This window comes from Adiantum capillus-veneris, chromosome 10 (genome assembly GCF_014529385.1).
Source record: "Adiantum capillus-veneris isolate H3 chromosome 10, ASM1452938v2, whole genome shotgun sequence".
In the NCBI taxonomy this organism is placed as follows: domain Eukaryota; kingdom Viridiplantae; phylum Streptophyta; class Polypodiopsida; order Polypodiales; family Pteridaceae; genus Adiantum; species Adiantum capillus-veneris.
Window position 1 is genome coordinate 1,251,307 of NC_140940.1, and position 22,115 is coordinate 1,273,421.

Below are 22,115 nucleotides of genomic sequence, written 5' to 3' on the forward strand. Positions count from 1 at the left end.
TCTACCGATTAAACTACGCCCCCGCCCTCGTTTCATGTGCAACACGTATCATATAGGCAAACAAAACTTTTCTTTTAAAGCAAAGAATTTGTGTGGCTAGCGCCATGTAGTCCTTATTCCACTGATGCTCAGGCGGAAGAACCGAAGCTCTAAAAAAAGGTCGGCACGCGTAAATCGACTAACTGCTTCTCTCCGGACGAATCCAAAAAAACAAATTAAACGACTATTCTTTCGAAAGCTCTTTTAAGACGCTACGAATAGATAGGCATGGTCAAATGCTAAAAGGGTAATCCGTGATAGATAGATAGAAAAGGACGCGGTAAAGGGAGGAATCCTTGGGCCTGACCTAATCTCGTAGTCATAGTGCTATCGTTGGCTTCTGCATTTAAACGATTAATTTCACAACCCAGCATTCACGCATGCCAGGAAGGCATTGGCTAGATGCCCTTGCCAGCACCTGAGGTCAAATGGCATTTCATCTTAACATGATCCGGCCCCATAGCTTGTTAAGAGTCTATGTGCTTACTGAACCTGGGATGCTACGTAGCGGTTGCCAAGGCGGGACTTCAAGTTGCAACGAATTATCATGATTCGTTTACGTCGTAGAATCAATCGACATTCTTCTAGCAATTTATTTGTTTTCAACGTTTATGGCATTTCTTTATGCACGGTTGACATAGCGAAGACAGCAGCTCTTGCCAAGGCAGTAGCTCTATGTCAATAAGGGCTAGCAACAGAGCCTCCTCCTCGCGTGTCCAAATCCCTAGCAAAAGGAGTAGGTAGCTGGGGGGAACCCACATACATCCATTGCATTCTAAGCTAGGGTCCCTTGTCATGTACCGTCATGCCACAGTGGGTTTACTTAAAAAAAACTGGGGATGGAGTCGAACCATCATTCTAGGACTGTAAGTCCAACGCATTACCATTATGTTACCTAGTTGGGGGGTGACCAAAGCAAAGGCCACCCCGAAGTAACCGTTATTTATCTAGACTTATCTTCAGGGTTGTTTATTGATTTCCTTAAAATACGAAGAATATCGAAAAGGCCATCATCAAAGCAAACAGGGCAATAGCTTTTGTTAAGGCAAAGCCTGGAGACCGAATAATTGTTTGGCTAATGATAGATTTCACGCCACAGGGCTTGTCAAAGGACTAAATACGTTTCCAATACCTACTGCTGCTCCTTTTCTCATTCTCGGGTTCATCCTTGCCATTCTCTTTTTCGGGAAGCAGGAAGGGGCAAAGCCAGGAAATTCCCCCCAGTGCTTCCTATTCTCCGGGGTCATTATCGCCCGACCCAGTATCCTGACCGTTCCCTTCATTTCCGGAAGGAGTGTCTTCCTCCGGTTTTGGTCCCCTACAGAAACACAAAACCCGGTTCCACCAAGAACGTTTAGGCACTTGTGATTGTGCAAGGTGATCCAGCTTGGAAAGCAGCTCCTCTTCTTGTTGTCAAGAAAAGGGGCTCTGGCTCTTTGCCTCGCTAGTCTCGGGAGCCTCGCTAGTACCCTCCTCCTTCCTGTTCTTCGATGACGAAGGGCTTCCCTCAACTTCGCTTGACGGCCCTGAGCTCAATTCGTGTCCGGCCTTGTCTCCTTCTGGAGTGGAGTTGTCATCCTTGATTTCACGAGTATCCCCTCCAAACTCCTCTTCCCATAACGGCGCCCCCGAAGATGATGGAGGAGGAGGAAACGATAAATTCTCTGTCGGCGTCGAGCCTTGTTCGGCGGGCTGCTGGCTTGTTTCCGCTTCCGGCCTGTCTTCTGAACTGTCGGAATTGGAAGAATAGAAGTAACAAGTTAAAAAATTGCCCCCGCTTATTCCTTCCAAATTCGTACATTGAAATGGCGACCACTAAGAAAACACATTCGATATGAACTCCCGAGTCACTCTAGAGTGACACCGTACGGGTAACTCTTAACGAACAAACGAAAAGGGATTTTTCTTTTTGGTAGCCAAGTTCACTGGAAACCCCCCGACGAGCTATTACAGTGTCATTCAATCAAGTTACGAATGGCGAAAGGCTTAGTTTAATTGACATTTATCAATCCACATTTATGTAATAAAAGAAATGAACCTACGACAATAACGAAACGACCGTTGCAATCGACCCTTTCAATTCAAAATCATCTGTCCCTTCTTGCTTGCCCTAAGAAAATGACTTATAGAGCCTGGCCTGTTATTAATATCTCTCATAACGCGTATACCACTATCAATAAAAGCATCTATAGCTTCTTAAATAACGATTCCAACATTAATAACTTTTGATTCCCTTGTTTCCATGCCATGTAGAGGTCATTACTTTTACGTGTACATTTTCCTACCCCACCAGATATAGATACACCTTTATGCCATGAGCTTTCGCAATATTATTGATCGATTCCATGATAAGAACCGTCTTCTTAACTCCAAATAAACCAATTTTTCTACCTTGACGATACGGCGAGTTAACGACTAATTGACACTCCCAGGGAGCCAACTGGTTACTTCACGAACGGCAAAATTAATTCAACTAATTCATTACTTTATTCGCACTAATGCCACTTTTGCTTTCACTATTACTAGATCCACTATTGTTGTTATCTACGTCTTTTACTTTACTTATTAGTAAATATTGTTAATGGAAGCAAGCTACATGCTCTACTTGGAGGGCAAAGGTAGTCAGGCTTCCTTTCCATCGATATCATCAACTCTGACTTTTAAAACAAACCTAGCTAATATAATGCTAACAGGGAAAACTTTGAACCCTAATAGAAGAAAAGAGCCAATACTCGAATGTTCATAGCGTGCCACGCCACCCCTATTTATGATCGACATAGCCACGCGTTCATGCTAATTCTAGTATCGGCGTCCCATGCCACTTGGTTTTTTTCTTTATCCTAGTATCGTTTGCATTAGTAGTCCCAAAGCAAGCAAGTAAAAGCAGTCTTTGTTACTACATTCTAGTGACCCTATCACATATAGAGTTAACTGATAGGTGTAGATTGTCAATAGAGACAATAATTAAACGCTTAAGCACTACCTTTATTTATAAAAGTATAGTGATAAGTAAAGAAAACTATACGTCGTCGTCATCTGTCTCTAGCAGTTTTCACTATCATATAGGTGTATGAAACGAAAGTGCTAGCAAGTATACCGCTGTTTCAATTCTAATTACGCTATTTGTTCCTTGAATTCGAAAGTCATCAAGTAAGCTAGCTTTCAGGTTGGCGATAAAAAGGATTAAAAAAAGGTTTAACACGCACAGTTTAAGTTTACCTTAAGTTTGCGTCAGGGTGCAAGCAAGCAAGCAAGAATTGGCTGTTTACCATACCATTATGAGGGCAGGGCATTTTTAATAAATCATCCCTATCCCCGTTGTTTGCCCCCGTTCATTGAAGTTAGCAAAGTCATGCAAATAGATGGCAGACTGGATACCTTACACTCCAAGGCGGCTTTTCGTTAAGGTTGTTACGTTTTAATTCTTTGAAACGAGCTTAGTTTCTTGCTAGCACAGTGCTGTTATAACTGTTTTCATCCATTCCTTTGCATGTGGCTCTGTTTAATTGGCGTTATCGTGTCTTATGAAGCTTTAGATAAAATATCAAATTGAACGAAGAAAAGAAAAAATGATGCATTGGATTTACAAGCATCCGGAAGTTAAAACAATTGCTTTAGCGGTCCTAGCTGCGGGAGCCGCGGCCCTTAGCTGTTAGCTAAGTTATAAAATTTACATTAAAGCAAACAAAGAAGCTAACTCTTTCAAGGGAAATAGAAGCCTATTGGCAATGTATAAAGAGCACGACGCTTTCTATGAATTACAAGTACAGCAGCAGGCATCTGACATTGATTTATTTGAAGCAGGGAATGTTATACAAACATAAAAGAGCAAGCACATAATAGTTCTCCTCAGGGTTGCTTGCCCCTTTACCTTGGCTGACATGACGCGTTTAACGACTACATCTTTGCACCTTAGCTAACTCATTTAATACGTTAGTGGTTATGTTATTATACGTTATGTCTTAGTTATCGTCAGACATCCAATGTGAAAGGTAAGATAGGCATGCAAACTCTATCTTTCTGCAAAAGCAAGCACATAACCTTGCTAGAGGCACAAAAGACTTAAGCTGGAAATGCAATCATCACACGAGGCCGCTTAGGATTAAAATGATGCTTAAAAGAGAACGTGATTTGAAAGCATTTATGCAGAGAGAGCTTGGAAGAATAGATTTGGTTTGTTGTTAGAAATAAGCATGATTATCTTTGACTGATTGTTATGGTTGATAAGATATTGCAAAGTGTTTCCTTAGATATATGTGGTTTTGCTGTTGCCGGGTATGATTGGTGAGAGCTGTAATCTCGTGCCCTGTGGTTGACTCATTCTTGTAGAGCTTGGGGTGGGCGTGTGCTTGTAAATCCCCATGGCCAAGATCCCCGTGGTTTGAGTTGACAATATGGAGGTAGTCTAGTGAGATGAGATTGCACGTGTTTTATGTGTATTTGTACATTTTCTGTATCGGACACTTGAATTTTGGATCATATGACGGTGCCTTTTGCAGACATAAATAGACATTTCATTCCAAGAAAACAATGTGGATGAGCACAAAGGAGAAGGAGGGAATGTTGATTGACATAAATGCATATATTAGATTTCATTATGCTTCACTATAGCATGTAAAGCAGATTATGTGAGTTATCAGAAAGGCACTCACTTCTCCATCTTCGGAAAATGCCAATGCTGATATGCCGCCTGCATCTAAAGAACCATCAGCATTAGTCAGAAGTAAAGCTGGATGACCTGGTGGTCCACTTGCATCCAGATCCCTTAATTTTGTAGCACTGAAAGGCAGAACCAAATATGTCATTGCCTCTGCCATAAATCAACCCAGATACAAACCTTGAATCTGAATTGGATCTCAGGTTGTACACAAAGAAAAATCTTGAATGAAACGTGAATTCTTATGGACCTGTTTAGATCATATACATGGATAGCCAGAGAGTGCACGTCACCCGCAGCATCACCAACAGCTAGTTTTCCAGAACTTTGATGCAGTGCAACCATAGGATAGACACGCACCATCTCCCTTATTGCTGCCATCGCAGTCTGATGGCAGTGCCTTCCTGTATTCATAGTCTGTAAAATGATCGACATGACCTGCACACCAGTCCCAAATGTGATGCTTGTACCTAAATTTACTTGAGCCACAGTTACACATAATGAAAACTGGAATGGCATGAACATACTTGAGACACAACTGCAGAACACGAAAACAAACAGCTGAGTGGATTACACATTTGGCAGACATAAATGCAACCACCAAAAAAAAAAGAAAAAAAAAGAAAGATAAATGGCCCATCAGACCAGAACAAGAGTATTCCTGAGTCTCGACCAGGGAGTATTCTTGAGTCTCGACGAGGAGCAACTGAGATCGTTGAGGACGGAGCAGATTCTCTTGCATCGATACAAGAATCAAACCTGGAAGCAAGGTAACATTTCCTCAAGTTCAAAGATTAAGGTACTCATGAAGCTGCATGGGTGGGAAAGGGCTTCTTCATCAACTATCCGGATTTGCTAGCCTCGTACAATGAGGCCACAAACTCAACACAAGTGTCTGACGTTCCAATAAACCCACAACAAAGATCTATAACGCTTTGTGACACATAAACACAGGTTTATTTGTACGGTTTGTACCAAATACCAATCTAGAATTGTACCTTCACTCACTTGCCACTAGCCTACCACATCCTCCAAATTGGGATAACAAGTTTAGAATCCCAACCTCTTCACCTCAAACTTTGGCACCTGTACTTCTTGAATTATAAGCCATTAACTTTCATCTTTAAGATTGCCCAGCCTTCTCTCCCTGCACAAAGTCGCTTTAAGGATACACACCCTTCAGCAAAAGTTTCACTCAGCTCAACGAACCCCATATCATCTTTTACCGATCCTCTAAGCAATCCCAAGATAGTACCTACCAAGCCTTTTCCAAAGATTTCACCTGCAATCCCGAGAGAATCCCTACCTGGCCTTTTCCAAAGAGTTTACCTGCAATCATCCGAAGACAATCCCTAGCATGATGTGCAGAGCAAAAGCCATGAAATCCCTTCGCGTTGCTCTTTTTCTGTGTCCCCGCAGCTTGCCATGGATGGGTGAGGGAGTGCAACCGGTTTGCTTTGCACTCTGACGGACACCATAATCTGCCAATAACATTCTGCCACCTCAGCTGCACACACGTCCGGGCCGATGTGTGTGACACAGGCCTTATAATGTTATCTTTACTTTTTGGTGATGATATGAAATCAGACATGGATGTAATATGGTACTTGTCTCATAGGCCACATTGGCCTTTTGTAGACATTAATCTACAAAACCAAGGTTATGATGTTTAACACCACACCACACTGGATCAGAAGATCAGCACCGACTTTCACATATATTCAGGAGATTGTAGAGTATACAGATGCATACACTTACCTTGGGGTTGTCTTCAATGGGCCGAGGTTTTCTTTGGGGAGAGCACCAGAGACTAGACTGACTAGAGCTTTTGCGGCCTTGGGAGGCTTGGAGAGGATGTGTTCGCAGGTTCAGTTCCAGGAACCTCGGACAAAGTTATGGCTCTTTGATACTTTAGTAGCCTCAGCTATGTTGTATGGGGTGCAGATATGGAGACCTTCTGTAGGTCAGGATGGTTGGAGACGTATGGAGAGGCCCTTGGTATCTATGATCTCTCAACTGATCAGAGCCAAGGCCTCCGTACCCAACGCTATCATTCAAGCAGAGCTAGCTGCCCCTCCTATGGAGATTGAGGCGCTTACCAGATCAATCTCCTTTGTGCACAGCTTGTGGGATACTACTAGAGACAGATATGCTAGACTCGCCCTTGAGTCTTCCAGACAGTTAGCTCTTCAGGGGGACACTTCATTCTGGTATGCACAAATGACATCATGGTTTCAGATGCATGGCTTCACCATGGACAGGCTGCCCCCTTTCCAAGTCTCTTCAGACACCCTCGATGTCTCTTACTCAGGTGGAGATTACTAGGCTCATTCGTCAGGACCTGATCCAGCTGGATACCAGGAGGACATGGATAGAGCCACCATAGGAGTTGGGCACCAAGATGGCTTTCTATAGAGAGCATCTTCTCTACCTCACAGGAGATGGGTTTGTGATTCGACCCAGCTACATGGATACACATGTCTCATGGTTTGCGGTGTGCCATTGGTCAGATACGCACATCCTCACATCAGCTGGAGATTGAGATTGGTAGATTCAGAGGGATACCAACAGACAACAAGATATGCCGCTTATGCCAATTAGAGCCAGAGACAGAGCTACATTGCATATGTCATTGCTCAGTGTACTATGAGATTCGGGGCCGTTTCCATTGCTTATTCAAAGAGGGTTTTGGTCCTTTCTCTAGGGTCACGAGTTACGAGGATCAGAGATGTCTTGGGATATATCTACTTGAGTTACAAAAATATAGAGACACTTTACTGGGAGAGAGAGAGAGAGACAGTCCTAGAGACAGATTACTGGTTTCTTTTCACTAGATATGGGACAGCCAGAGGAGCAGCCATCACTGCAAAGCTCGGCCCACACTCATTCGACCACTACCGGCACTCTCATCGACTGAGCACTGGAGCTACGGAGATCCAGACGGCCACGATTGAGGAGAGGGGCTACACAGCATGGACGGAGACTACAGCCGAGGATTCGAGCCATACTCTCTCGACATCCAGAGTGCGAATGAGGATGGATTCTAGTAGTAGTATCTTTGTTCTAGTTCTTTTGTACCCAAACATGGTATTAGATTCACCATTTTGTAACAGATTGGTCTCATAGGTCATTTTGGCCTTTTGAAGACGTAATATAACATTTCCTTTCATTCTCTCTCTCTCTCTCTCTCTCTCTCTCTCTCTCTCTCTACAGGGAGACAAGAAGGCCACTCTACATTGCAATATGCTAATTTGCCCCCAACACATCTGATTATGCGTCACCCAAGGGGAAATCACCCTACATGATATTGGATGAGGACATATGGGAGTTCTCCAGGAATGGAGATGTCATTCTTCTGGGAGACTTTAATGCCAGGACGAGCCAGTCTCCTGAGACAGCTTTCTACAATACCTCGAAGGACATGTTTAGAGAATTGGATATCAATGATATGGGATTGGCCAGGTGTTCACAGGATGAAGAGCACGTGGGATATGGAGGATATCTGACAGATTTGGGGATTGCACATGGACTAGCCATCTTGAATGGCCTCTAGAGATTTCCAACGTCGAGTGGGTTCACTTGTTTTCCTCATAGACATGGGGCTAGCCCAGTGGATTATGTTTTGGCTCAGCCCAATTTCATATCCTCTATTCAGGACTTTATACTTGGGACCCATGCCTATTGGGGTAGTAATAGATCATGCCCTCCTCACCTTTACCGCCTCATTCCAATTCAGCACAGCTCGACTGGCATAGCTATCTACGCATACCCGATACACTTTTACTTCTGAGACTGATTCTGTCAACATAGATGGTATCTACAAACGCTTATGTACGGAGGATCCGGGGAGACCTCTAGGGGAACTCACATATATATTGACAGAGACACTATAGGATGCAGCAGTAGAGGCATACCAACACACTGAGCCTGGGCAGCGACGGTGTTCTGGGAGCATACCCTAGAATAGCTATATGACGAGAGGAGTGCAGAGAGACTAGAGCCCCCCGACTTCTGAAAGAGGTATTTCTAGGAGTCATTACTCAGGCAGTCACGGATTGCTTCTTGGCGTTTGGTACGACGGAAGAAGAGGGCGTTTCTAGCTTGATTAGAGCAAGATTTATATCAGTTGATTTTGAGCTAGGATTCAGACGAGACATAGTGACTCTTCCATGAGCACTCTCCCTCACCAGTCATCACTTCTACAGAGGCATCAAGTCAGTTTGCATCATCTCTCTACACAGGATCGGGGCAGCCACCTCTTCTAGGTCCGCCAGAGCCATGCCCACACACGTGCTTTCTTTACCGCCGAAATGGTTAAGAGAGCCATTGAAAGGATGAAGACTAGGAGAGCATATGATCACGATGGCCTGGTGGCAAAGCATTTTATACATGCCAAAGATCTGCTTGTAGAGTTTCTAGCAATCATGTTCAACCGTGCCATGTGTGAGGGCCTACCTGATACTTGGAGTTTGTCCACTATCGTACCTATCTTCAAGTCATGGGACCGTATGGAGCCTGGGAATTACCGCACTATCATGATTGGACACACATTGGCACGGTTGTACGTATCCATCCTTGAGCAGCATTTGAGTGGATGGGCAGAGAGAGAGAGGGTGTACGGGCAACAGGACACGAGGGTTTCAGGAGAGGTTTCTCTACTCTTGATCGTATTCTAACACTCAAAGCCATTATTGAGGAGGGGAGATCACGTGGGAGACGACACTATTGTTGCTTTGTGAATTTCCGCAAAGCCTTCGATACAGTGCCCACAGCTAGATTGATGTGTAGACTGCAAGAGATGGGGGTACCCAAAGAGTTGGTTTGGGGGATCATGGCTCTATACAAGTCAGTAGTGGGGCATGTACGCACTCCGGAGGGGGTTTCTAATATGGTTCACTCCACTATGGGGATGAAATAGGGCTTCCCGCTATCTCCTACACTATTTGGCATGTATGTGGATGAGGTTGCTGACTACATTGAGAGGGATGGTGATAGAGGAGCTCAGTTGACAGAGACATGGATCCCACTATTGTTATATGCTGATGACATTGTGTTGATTGATGCGCAGACTGCAGGAGATGGGGGTACCCAAAGAGTTCGTTTGGGGGATCATGGCTCTATACAAGTCAATAGTGGGGCATGTACGCACTCCAGAGGGGATTTCTAATTTGGTTTACTGCACTATGGGGGTGAAACAGGGCTGCCCGCTATCTCCTACACTATTTGGCATGTATGTGGATGAGGTTGCTGACTACATTAAGAGGGATGGTGATATAGGAGCTTAGTTGGCAAGGACATGGATCCCACTATTGTTATATGCTGATGACATTGTGTTGATTTTTGACTCCCCGAAGGGGATGCAACATCATTTAGATGCTTTGTACACATTTGCCCACGATAGTGGATTGTCTGTTAACCTGGGGAAAACCAAGGTAATGGTGCTTAACACCACACCACAGTGGGTCAGGAGATCAGCACCCACTTTTACATATGGCCAGGAGATGGTGGAGTATACAGATGCATACACCTTGAGGTAGTCTGTAACAAACTTGGACACCCCAAGTCTGGAATCTAACACGACACACGAGAGAGAATAACTCTAAAATACTTCGCACTTAATTCACAGTTCAATTGAGTCGACACGGCCTGGCGTAGTTCCGTGCCCAGAGAGATTGGCCCCAAAGACTGCTTGAGCAAAGTACAATTGCCCTTGGGACTCCTCGCTCACCGGCTCGTCAGCACACAATGAGCTAGAGAGAGCCCAAGGGACTTCTTTTAAGGCCCTTGGCCATGGGAAAAGCAAAGCATGAAAAGCTCCCAAAACAAAAAGCAATGGGCTCTCCAAAAGCAGCCAGCACATAACGCGGAATTCCGTACGACCTGCCACGTCAGCCAGCAACGCGTTTTGCGAAAATCCATACGGTCAGCCAAGTCAGCAGTTTTCGCACGATATTCGGAAATCCGTACAGCCAGTCGCTCGCCCTCTTTTAATTATCCTAGTGTCCTTAGGGCCCTGTCGGCAGGTGCCCATAAGTCGGGACACTTATTAGCATGCCACGTCATCAATTTGTGACATACTCTTCAATGGACCTGGTGTTTTCATTGAGGAGAGCAGTAGAGACTAGATTCACGAGAGCTTATGCAACCTTGGGAAGATTGGAGAAGATGTGTTCCTTGGTTCAGTTTCAAGAACCTCAAACAAAGCTCTCCCTTTTTGACACTCTAGTGGCTTTCGCTATGCTTTATGGAGTTCCGACTTGGGGATCCTCAGTGGACCGCCATGGAAGATCTAGTAGCACTGATGGATGGAGATGTATGGAGATACCTCTAGTCTCTATGATCTCTCGGCTGATTTGGGCTAAGGCCTCAGTGCCACATGAGATTATTCGAGCTGAGCTAGTTGCCCCCCCTCTCGTAGTTGAGGCCCTTAGTAGATCAGTTTCCTTCAAGCATAATTTATGGGACCTCCCCAGAGTAGCCCTTGAGTCGTCCCGACAGCTAGCACTACACGAGGACACAAAATGCTGGTATGGGTAGATGACATCATGGTTTCAGTCACATGGCTTCAACATGGAAAGACTGCTCCCATTCCAGTACTCCTTGGATGCACCCTCCCTTTCTCTCACACGGACAGAGATCACGAGACTTATATGTCAGGATTTGATTAAACTAGATACAAGAAGCACATGGATACAGGCGGTACAAGAGTTGGGTAGGGAGATGGATTGCTATAGAGAGCATCTTCTCCAACTAACAGAGGATGCATATGTGACCAGACCGGCCTACATGGACACTCATTTATCCTATGGGATACGATGTGCTATTGGTCAGATGCGCACATCATCGCATCAGCTAGAGATTGAGACTGGCAGATTTAGGAGAGTACCAACACAAGCCAGGATATGCCAGTTGTGTCATGTAGAGCCAAGAATAGAGTTACATCACATTTGACATTGTCCGGTATACTGCGAGATATGAGGCCGCTTTCACTGTCTATTCAGAGCGGGCTTTGGACCGTTGGCTAGAGTCATGAGATATCAAGATAAGAGATGCCTCGGGTTGTTTTTGCTAGAGCTCGGCAAACACGAGGAGACCAGGCAATGGGAGACATTCACAGAGGGAGATCACTGACTTCTTTAGAGCAGGGATTCAACAGCCAGATGAGCATGCTTCACAGCAGACTTCAGAGCCCACTTATACCAGAGGTGTATTAGTGGACAGAGCCACTGAGCTTGGGAGAGCTAGACGCCCATGTCTACGAGGGCGACCATGACATCAACGAAGGCTCCATCAGAGGATCACGACTATTCTAGCACAATATGGGAGACACCCAGTTTGACTATTTACAGAGGCGGACATTGACAAAGCTCTTTAGCGACTGATGCAATACTTTCTTGGACAACGCCCGATACCAGGCATCCTAGGGCATTGATGATGATGATGATGATTTAGTCCGACAATTTTACTCTCTTAGTTTAGCCTTTCACTTTACTTCATTTTATTTTTGTACCTAGACATTGGATTAGATCCACAAGGATTGTATCAGTTTGGTCTCATAGGTTTGGCCTTTTGAAGACGTTTAATATAACATTTCATCTCTCTCTCTCTCTCTCCCCAGACAGTTAGCTCTTCAGGGGACACTTCATGCTGGTATGCACAGATGACATCATGGTTGCAGACGCATGGTTTCACCATGGACATGCTGCCCCCTTTCCAGTACTCTCTTCAGGCACCCTCGATGTCTCTTACACGGGTGGAGATTACTAGACTCATTCATCAGGACCTAATCCAGTTGGATACCAGGACATGGATAGAGCCGCCAGAGGAGTTGGGCACGAAGATGGCTTTCTATAGAGAGCATCTTCTCCACCTCACAGGAGATGGGTTTGTGATTCGACCCAGCTACATGGACACACATGTCTCATGGTTTGTGGTGTGCCATTGGTCAGATACGCACATCCTCACATCAGCTGGAGATTGAGACTGGTAGATTTAGAGGGATACCAACAGACAACAGGATATGCCCCTTATGCTAATTAGAGCCAGAGACAGAGCTACATTACATGTCATTGCACAGTGTACTATGAGATACAGGGCTGCTTATTCAGAGAGGGTTTCCGTCCTTTCTCTAGGGTCATGAGTTATGAGGATCAGAGATGTCTCGGGCTATATCTACTTGAGTTACACAGATATAGAGACACTTTACTGGGAAAGATAGAGAGAGACAGTCCCAGAGACAAATTACAGATTTCTTTTCACTAGATATGGGACAGCCAAAGGAGCAGTCATCATTGCAGAGCTCGGCCCACACTCATTCGACCACTACGGGCACTCTCATTGACCGAGCACTGGAGCTACGGAGATTTAGACAGCCGCGATTGAGGAGAGGGGCTACACAGCATCGACAGAGACTACAACAAAGGATTCGAGCCATACTCTCTTGATATCCAGAGTGCAGATGAGGATGGATTCTAGTAGTAGTATCTAGTTCTTTTGTACCAAGACATGGTATTCGATTCACCATTTTGTAACAGATTGGTCTCATAGGTCATTTTGGCCTTTTGAAGACATTAATATACATTTCATCCTCTCTCTCTCTCTCTCTCTCTCTCTCTCTCTCTCTCTCTCTCTCTCTCTCTCTCTCTCTCTCTCTCTCTCTCTCTCTCTCTCTCTCTCTCTCTCTCTCTCTCTCTCTCTCTCTCTCTCTCTCTCTCTCTCTCTCTCTCTCTCTCTCTCTCTCTCTCTCTCTCTCTCTCTCTCTCTCTCTCTCTCTCTCTCTCTCTCTCTCTCTCTCTCTCTCTCTCTCTCGTGGGCTGCTGAGCGCGAGGGTGAAGGGCTCTCTGGTAGGCTGCTGAGTGGGGAAGGTCCACTGGCGCAGAGGGTGCGCACAACAGAGGTCTGCTGCAGGTCATAGGGTACCATACACTGCAGGGGCAGCAAGTGCAGGTCGCGCACAAGCCACATAGGCCGCAGGGCAGAGGAGCCGCAAGCAGGGCAGAGGAACTCACACGGGGCAAAGAGCCAGGAGGAGCGCAAGAACTACGTGCAGGACAGAGAGCCACGCGCAGGCACAGATTCTAGCCTCTCTCTCTCCCTCTCTGGCGGGCTGCTGAGCGCGAGGGTGAAGGGGTCTCTCTCTCTCTCTCTCTCTCTCTCTCTCTCTCTCTCTCTCTCTCTCTCTCTCTCTCTCTCTCTCTCTCTCTCTCCTGCAGCAGCGCGCCTCTCTCCGAGCACATGGCGGAATGCAATGATTGAGTAACCCAAAAGTGGGCTGAGCCTCTGGATATTTGGCAGACCAGACTGTGTCCTGCAGTGGGCTGTGGTAGTGCATATATCCGCTCGGGTTGTGGTTATTACTTCTCCGCCTGGACTCAGCCGAGCCAGAGCGTTGAGTTGTACCCGCATCGCCAATGGAGGCCATGAGCGCTTCGCCAGTGGAGGCCATGATCGTTTCGCCAGTATGTAAGCCCCATACAGATGTGGAAGGGGAAGTCGAAGAACTTCTCCGCATGATGGGTAGTGAGGCTACTCATACAAAGGCATGGAGGGTAAGGAAGAAGACACAAGGCAATGGGGAGACTTCAATAGGGAGAGCTTTAATCATCCGTTTCCCATCCATGGAGGCAAAGAAGGACTTCTTGATGAAGCGCCCTACACTAAAGAAAACGGGCATATTCCATGGAGATGACCTCACTCTCACATAGCTTGCGCATATGAGAGAGGTAATGCCAGAGATTCAAGCGGCAAGGGAGAAGGGAAAGACGGCCTTCTACAGAGATGGCCGGGTGGTGATTGTAGAGCGGCGCTCCACATGTCGGTGCGAGACCTATGGGACCACACTCAAGGTTGCCACCTGGAATTGTAATGGATCTATGCGCCTTGATGTGGGTGCTTTTGAGGATAGTTTGCGGGAAGAGACATCGTCTTCAACTCTGAGACACATCAGCCCTCAGGGCAATCTATGCCTCACATTAGTGGATATAGATGGGAGACAGCCTGTAGACAGAAGACGTGATCAGAGCACAGAGGGCGGGGCTCAGGAGGAGTGGCAGTGTATTCAGGGAGGAGTTGCAGCCATTGATACATATAGCCTGCAGGGATGAGCAAGCTAGGTACATGTGGGTGAGATTGAGAGCAGAGATAGGTAGGTATCTTTACATTGCTATTTGCTACTTTCCCCCGAGTACGTCAGTTTATGCACCACCCAGAGGACAGTCCCCCTTCTCTATTTTGGATGATGACATATGGGAGTTCTCTAGAGATGGTGACATCATCATTCTAGGGGATTTCAATGCTAGGACTACCCATCATCAGACAGTATTTTATGATACTTTAGAGGAGATGTTGAGAGAGTTAGATTTTGCAGAGACGGGCCTATCGAGACTATCACAGGATGGAGAACACACTGAGTATGGATGACACTTGATAGACATGGGGACTGCACATGGATTGGCCATCTTGAATAGCCTACAGAGATTTCCCGCTGCCGGGGGTTTTATATGCTTCCCACACAGACATGGAGCCAGCACAGTGGATTATGTCATGGCACAGCCGAGCCTCATCTCTAGTATCCAGGATCTCACGGTTGGGACCCAGACCTTTTGGTGTGGCAGTGGACCATGCTCTTGTGTCGTGACCATCTCTTTTCAGTTTAGTGTAGCACAGGCTACGGGCGGCAGCCCCTACTCGCTACACCCTTAGGGCGGAGACGGACTCTGTATACATAGATGGGATCTACAGACGCCTGTGCACAGAGGAGCCAGGGCGACATCTGGAGGAGCTTACTACTATACTGACACAGACACTCCATGATGTAGCAGCAGAGGCATACCCATATACCCAGCCTGAGCAGAGACGCCGTTTCGGGAGCATGCCCTAGAACAATTGGTATGATGAGGAATGCCGGGACACTAGAGCTAGACTTCAGATGGAGGTGCTTTTGGGGGACACCACTCACAGACAATCATAGATTGACTTCCGACGCCTAGTGCGGCGGAAGAAGAGGGCATTTTTGGCTCACCTAGAGCAGGATCTATACCAGCTATTCTTGAGTTAGGACTCACGTGAGGCATGGCAGCTCTTTCATGAGCACCCCCCCCCCTTGCCATCACTTCTACAGAGGCCTGGGGCCAGTATGCATCATCTTTGTACACAGTTCCTGAGCAGCCCCCCCTTCCTGACCCCCCCGATCCATGCCCACACACATGTGCTTTTTTCACCGCTGAGATGGTGAGGAAGGCCATTGACAGGATGAGGACTGGGAGAGCATATGATCATGATGGCTTAGTGACTGAGCATTTCACGCATGCCAACGATTTACTAGCAGAGCTTCTAGCAGTTATGTTTAACCGTGCCATGTGTGAGGGCTAGCTTGATACTTGGAGCCTATCTTTAAATCGAGAGACCCTATGGAGCCTGGGAATTATCACACTCTCATGATTGGACACACATTGGCACGGTTGTACGCATCTATCTTGAGCAACAGCTGAGTAGATGGGCACAGAGGGAGGGGATACGTGCAGCCGGACAGGCAGGTTTCAGGACGGGTTTTTCTACTCTTGACCATATCTTGACACTCAGAGCCATCATTGAGGAGGGTAGATCGCGTGGGAGACGGATCTATTGTAGCTTTGTGGATCTCCGCAAAGCATTTGACACAAATGCACAGATTACAGCAGATGGGAGTACCCACAGAGCTCATTTGGGGGGTCATGGCATTATACAGGTCAGTAGTGGGGCATGTACGCACCACAGAGGGTCTATCCACACCGGTTTACTCCACTATTGGGGTGAAGCAGGGCTGCCCGCTCTCTCCTACTCTATTTGGTATGCATGTGGATGAGGTTTCTGACTACATTGAGAGAGATGGTGATAGAGGTGCACAACTGGCAGGGACATGGATTCCACTATTGTTATACGCTGATGATATTGTGTTGATCTCCGACTCTCCGGAGGGGATGCAATGTCACTTGGATGCTTTGCATAGGTTTGCCCAGGAAAGTGGTTTGTCCGTCAACCTTGGTAAAACCAAGGTCATGGTATTTAATACCACCCCACACTGGATCAAGAGGTCAGCGTCCGCATTCACATATGGTCAGGAGAAGGTGGAGTATAGAGATGCTTACACTTACCTTGGAGTGGTTTTTAGTGGGCCAGCATTTTCATTGAGGAGGGTAGCAGAGGCTAGATTGACCAGAGCCCATGCAGCATTGGGTAGATTGGAAAGGATGTGTTCACAGGTTCAGTTTTAGGAGCCTCGGACGAAGCTCTGGCTCTTTGACACTTTGGTGGCTTCTGCATTGCTTTATGGAGTCGAGATTTGGGGACCTTCACTGGATCATCATGGGAGGACAGGCCGTAGTGATGGCTGGGAGGACATGGAGAAGCCTCTGGTCTCTATGATCTCGCGGCTCATTAGAGCCAAGGCTTCAGTACCACATGCTATTATACGAGCAGAGCTAGCTGCCCCCCCACTAGTGGTTGAGGCGCTCGCCAGATCTGTTTCCTTCATACACCGCATGTGGGAACTTCCCAGAGACACATATGCACGCCTTGCACTTGAGTCCTCTCGACAGTTAGCCATGCAGGGAGATACAACATGCTCGTATGGGAAGATGACATTCTGGTTTCAGGCGCATGGGTTCAGCATAGACAGATTGCCTCCCTTCCAGTCTCATAGGTCACTTTGGCCTTTTGAAGACGTTAATATAACATTTCATTTCATTTCATTTTCTCTCTCTATCCCAGCTAGCTGCTTAGTTCACAATAGCAGTTTAGGATTCCATAGCATAGTATTTTTATTTTGTCATTTTGTTACTTTTGTTACTCTGACTTTGTATCAGATCCACCACATTGTAACTTTCTGGTCTCATAGGTCACTTTGGCCTTTTGAAGACGTTAATATAACATTTCATTAAGTGAAGTAAAGTAGCCTTGTGTGATCCAATTTATGAGGCGCTCGCTGCTGTTACCCGCACGCTCCCTCCCCCTTCTTCGCCATCGTTGCCTAGCGCCCCCCCCCCCCCCCCCTGCGTAGCACCCCCACCCTCGCCTCCTCGCGCAGCCCTCCTGCCCACCCCCCTGCCCGCCCCATGCGCTGTCCACCCACCCCGCCTGCTGCCGCGCCCGCTTCCCAGCCCGCAACCCCTCCAATCCGCCCCCCCCCCCCCCCCCCCCCCCCCCCCCCCCCCCCCCCCCCTAGCAGGGCTACAGTGTCACTTCACAGGACAGGCAGACAGTTGGACAGTTAGTACAGTTGGTCTAGGCTGTTTCACACTGGATGGACCCTCTGGGCTGGGAGTGACGTGGCAGTGGCATGGTACCTACGGTGGTCTAGTGGACATAGTGGCCAGGTCACCACATGGCTGACATTTATGAGCCGTTGGTGGCCCTTTATGGTGGCACATATGAGTAGTAGCGGTTGGTCATCGGGATTATCATCTTCACCTTTGGTCCAGCATCGTCCTCGAGAGAGTGGGTTTTTACACAGAGCACCCTGCACATCTGAGCCTCGACACCCCCATTGTACTTGTGAGTCCTGGGCTGGAGCTGAGTGTGCTGCCACGCCAGAGTCTGTATCAGTCTTTGAGATAGTCGAGTCATATGTTCTGGTCTGTTGTTGTGTCTTTGCGAGCTCTGTTGACGTCTATTGTTTCCTTTCTGTTCAGTCTGTTTGAGGGAGATTCAGTCTGTTTGAGTGAGATTGTCACGCACATTGCATTGAGGGCTACCCACTGTAGAGAGCACGACACATTATCTGCGCTACAGGTGCTCTCATTTTGGCGATCACGGTGGGACCTCAACTGAAATCTCACTCTGTGAGGTGCAAATCTTGAAGCTAGTTGGGTCTATCGAGCTTCGCCTACGTTGCCTAGCTTCGCCGACCTTGCCTTGCATTGTTCTCCTCTCGCCTGGTCCGACTGGTCTAGTCCTCTCTCGCCCTAGTCATCTCTCGCCTTGGTCCAACCTGCCCTCATCTCTGGTCTAGACCTCCTCGACCCTGGTCTAGTCCTCCTCGTCCCTAGTCCAGCTTGGCCTAGTCACTTGCCTGGTCTAGACCCTGGTCTAGTCCTCCTCGTCCCTGGTCCAGCCTGGTCTAGTCACTTGCCTGGTCTAGTAGAGTCTAGACCAGTCTTCAGCAAGTTCAAGGTTTTCTTGCCCAAAGCTTGGTTGGTTTGGTGGTCGCTGCATGACCCATACAAGGCGGTCAGTCGAGCGTCAAAGCGCACTCCTGAGTCCTCTGAAGTACTACAACAGAAGACAACCCTTGGAACCTGTTAGAAGTCCATCAACCTCATCACCCATACCTCCACATACGGCATCACCCATTCCTCCCTCCAGTTCCACATCTTCCAGATCACCTTCTCCAGTGAAGCTCTCTCCTATTTTGCTACAGCAGGCTACTGAGCAACAGGCTCAGCAAGGGGCCATGGAGCCATTGGCTAGCGTTTTGGCTAAGGTAAACATCAAGTTCCCTACATTCAAAGGTCTCTCTTCAAAAGATGCTAACGACCATGCAAGGAGGTTTGTATCTCTTTGTAGGGGTCGTGGTCTTAACAGGGAAGATGCTTATTTGGTACTCTTTCCATCCACCTTGGATGGCTTAGCGGACAAATGGTACAGCCAGTTTGCAGAAAACAATTTTGCAACCTGGGTAGTCTTAAGGCAACAATTCTGTGCAGCTTTCAGGCCCGATGACTACCAGGAGAAGGTGTTGGATGAGTTAGCCAACATGGTGCTCCAGCCAGAGGAGACTTTTGCAGAACTTATGACGAAAACCAAGTCTCTGGTTGCCAAGCTTCCCCAGCAACCACGTGAATTTATGGTTAAGAAGTGGGTAGAGAAGGCGCTTCCCAAAAGTTCTCAGCAAAAACTACGAGAGAGTCTCCGACCCGACGCCACTCTGGAGGAGTTCATCGCAGCTGCTACGAGGATAGAGGGGGCTAGGAAGCTGTTCACCAACCCCCCTCACATAGAGACCCCCTCTGTGTTTTTGGAAAGTCCTTCTGATCCTTTAACTTCTTTATGCAGGGAACTGGAAGCCCTAAAGTTACAGCGAGCTCTTCAAGAGGAGAGGTCCTTCTCTCTTAGACAAGAGAAGCCTCCACATCACGAGGCATTGGAACAGATTAAGCGCGAGCTAGAAGAGCTCAAGTGTCAGCAAGAGACTAAGGCTACGGTTTGGTGTAGCTCATGTCGCTCTCCAGGGCACCCTCCACAGGAATGCCCCCTTCAGGTTTACTGCCACTTCTGTGAAAAATCTGGACATGAGGATAAGGATTGTTACTACCTCAAGGGATTGCGACAAATACAGCAAAGTCTTGGTCCTTCTCTTCAGCAAGGGCCAGCACCTGCGTCCAACATGGTTTCTACCTGTGGCCATCCACACCATATGCCACCTTTGCTGACAGCCCCTCCTATGCAAGGTATGCAGAGTACTTTTCCCTCTCAGAGCTTTTATAATACCCATGCTCCCTCATCTCCTCAAAGCTTCTATGCCTCCACCTCCAACTCAATGCACCAGGAGCAAGGACCACCTCGCACTCCGACTCGTCCTTTGAATCGGCCCATTTTGTGCTACAAATGCGGGGAATATGGACATTACCAAAGCAAATGCCCCCTGCCAGAAGGATCCCCTCCCTGCCGTCATTGCCCCGAAACGAAGATCACTACAGTAAGGATTGCCATAAAATTCGTGCATCCACGGCTTCAAACCCAAGTCAAAGCCAGAATGAGTTTGCCTTTCCCAAGCTCAATTTGATAGCAGTTAGCACTGTTTCTCAGCCGCCCCCTTCTACCCACGTGGTTACCCCTCAAAACAAGCCGTCGCAGTTGGCCGAGGAGCCATTGGGCGTCCTCACCCGGGCCCAGAGAGCCGCTCTCGGTCTTAGCATTCCATCAAGTTCAACTCCCCCACACATTCTCACACCAGTGAATACCCTGCCTGCAGCTGTTAACAAGCAATCCCCTAGTGCCATGAAAGAATCCAAATCTTTGCTCTCCGATATTGATGAAGCTTTCTTGGAAGCAGTTTCCGCTCTGCAGAGGATCAAGATACCCGAAGAACAATAGGTAGAAAAAGAGAAGCTTACAGCAGAGACAGTCTTGAAGAACACTTTCCAACAAGTATCCCTTTATGACATGTTGCGGCTAGATGCAAATTTTAGAAGTGACACCCTTGCTATTATTCAGTCACTTTATCCTGGAGCAGGTCCTAGTGGCGGGCACCTCCCAGTGCGACCATCAGAGTCCTATATGATATCTAATCCCGCTACTCCACTCACTGATTATAGAAGCCCTCGCCTGACAGTGTCCGTTTTAGGTCGGCAATTCTCAGGAGTAATAGTGGATGGTGGATCTGGCATCAACCTGATGCCCGAGTTCACTATGTTAGCTCTAGGTCTACAGCCTACTCGCCCTGCTCCCTTCACAATTACGTTGGCCGACCAGTGGACAGTCTACCCAGTAGGCATAGTGGACAATGTGCCTCTGCAGGTACAAGACTTTACTTTTAACTTGGATTTTGTTGTGGTTCGTCTTCCCCAGGTTGAGGGCGGATTTCCTTTGCTCATTGGAAGGCCATGGCTGCGACACACTAAAGCACTCCATGATTGGGGAAACGATGCAATGTGGATACATACTTCTGGCTCCCCAATGCAACCGATTCTTTTAGAAGGAGGTATGGATCCCATGGTGCAGCAAGTTTCTTTGTCAATGGAAACCAACCCTGAACAAGAACAACCTACTACACCTGAAGGGTCAGACGAAGATCTGCTAGAGTGGTTAGAAGCTACCAAATCTATGCCGTGCTATGGAGTCTCTATTCACTCCTTGCCTAGAGGTACACCCTCTTCCATTGTTTCCACAGTAACTAACCCCAATGAGCCACTTGAGCCAGCTCAAAGGTTGAAGGCCATAGAAGTTACTCTAGATGCGCCCTCGGGGGAAGTCTTTGAATTCGGTGAGCCTATGGAGGAAAATAGAGGTGGGAAGAAATCTCCTCGACAGAAGTTCACCCAACATAAAAAATCAGCCCCATTGGTGTCTGCTTCTCCCAGAACAAAGCTCCCTTCACAGAGCTCGTCCTGCCCGATGAATTCCATTCTCTTTATAGTTGTCCTGCTCATGGTGGCTGCGCTCTGTAGCATCTCCACTTTCAACCAGGGGACCATGGATTTCATCTACTTCCCTAGCCCCCCTCGCCCTACCCACCCCTCCTTACCCTCGCCCCTACCCTCCCCCTCCCCCCCCTCGCCCCTACCCTCACCCTCCCTCGCCCCTACCCACCCCTCGCACACACTCGCCCCTACCCAGCCCGCCCCTCGCCCCTATCCACCCCCTCCCTTCCACTCGCCCCTAACCAGCCCCCTATCTATGCTTCCCCGCCCCTCTCAGCCTCAGCATGTTTTCCCCCCCACCC

The 22,115-nt window shown here is 47.6% G+C and overlaps 1 protein-coding gene across 3 annotated transcripts in view; it reads right to left on the reverse strand.

Annotated features, from left to right (window-relative positions):
• Positions 1 to 22,115, reverse strand: part of LOC147448360 (Transducin/WD40 repeat-like superfamily protein) — a 162,824-nt gene that overhangs the window by 31,178 nt on the left and 109,531 nt on the right. For all 3 annotated transcript variants that reach the window (XM_086521001.1, XM_086521000.1, XM_086521002.1), the window contains exons 6-7: positions 4,947 to 5,134; positions 4,692 to 4,818 (exon numbers count right to left, since the gene is read on the reverse strand). In XM_086521001.1, the coding sequence (XP_086377127.1) occupies positions 4,692 to 4,818; positions 4,947 to 5,134 (315 nt within the window). The remainder of the gene's footprint in view (positions 1 to 4,691; positions 4,819 to 4,946; positions 5,135 to 22,115) is intronic.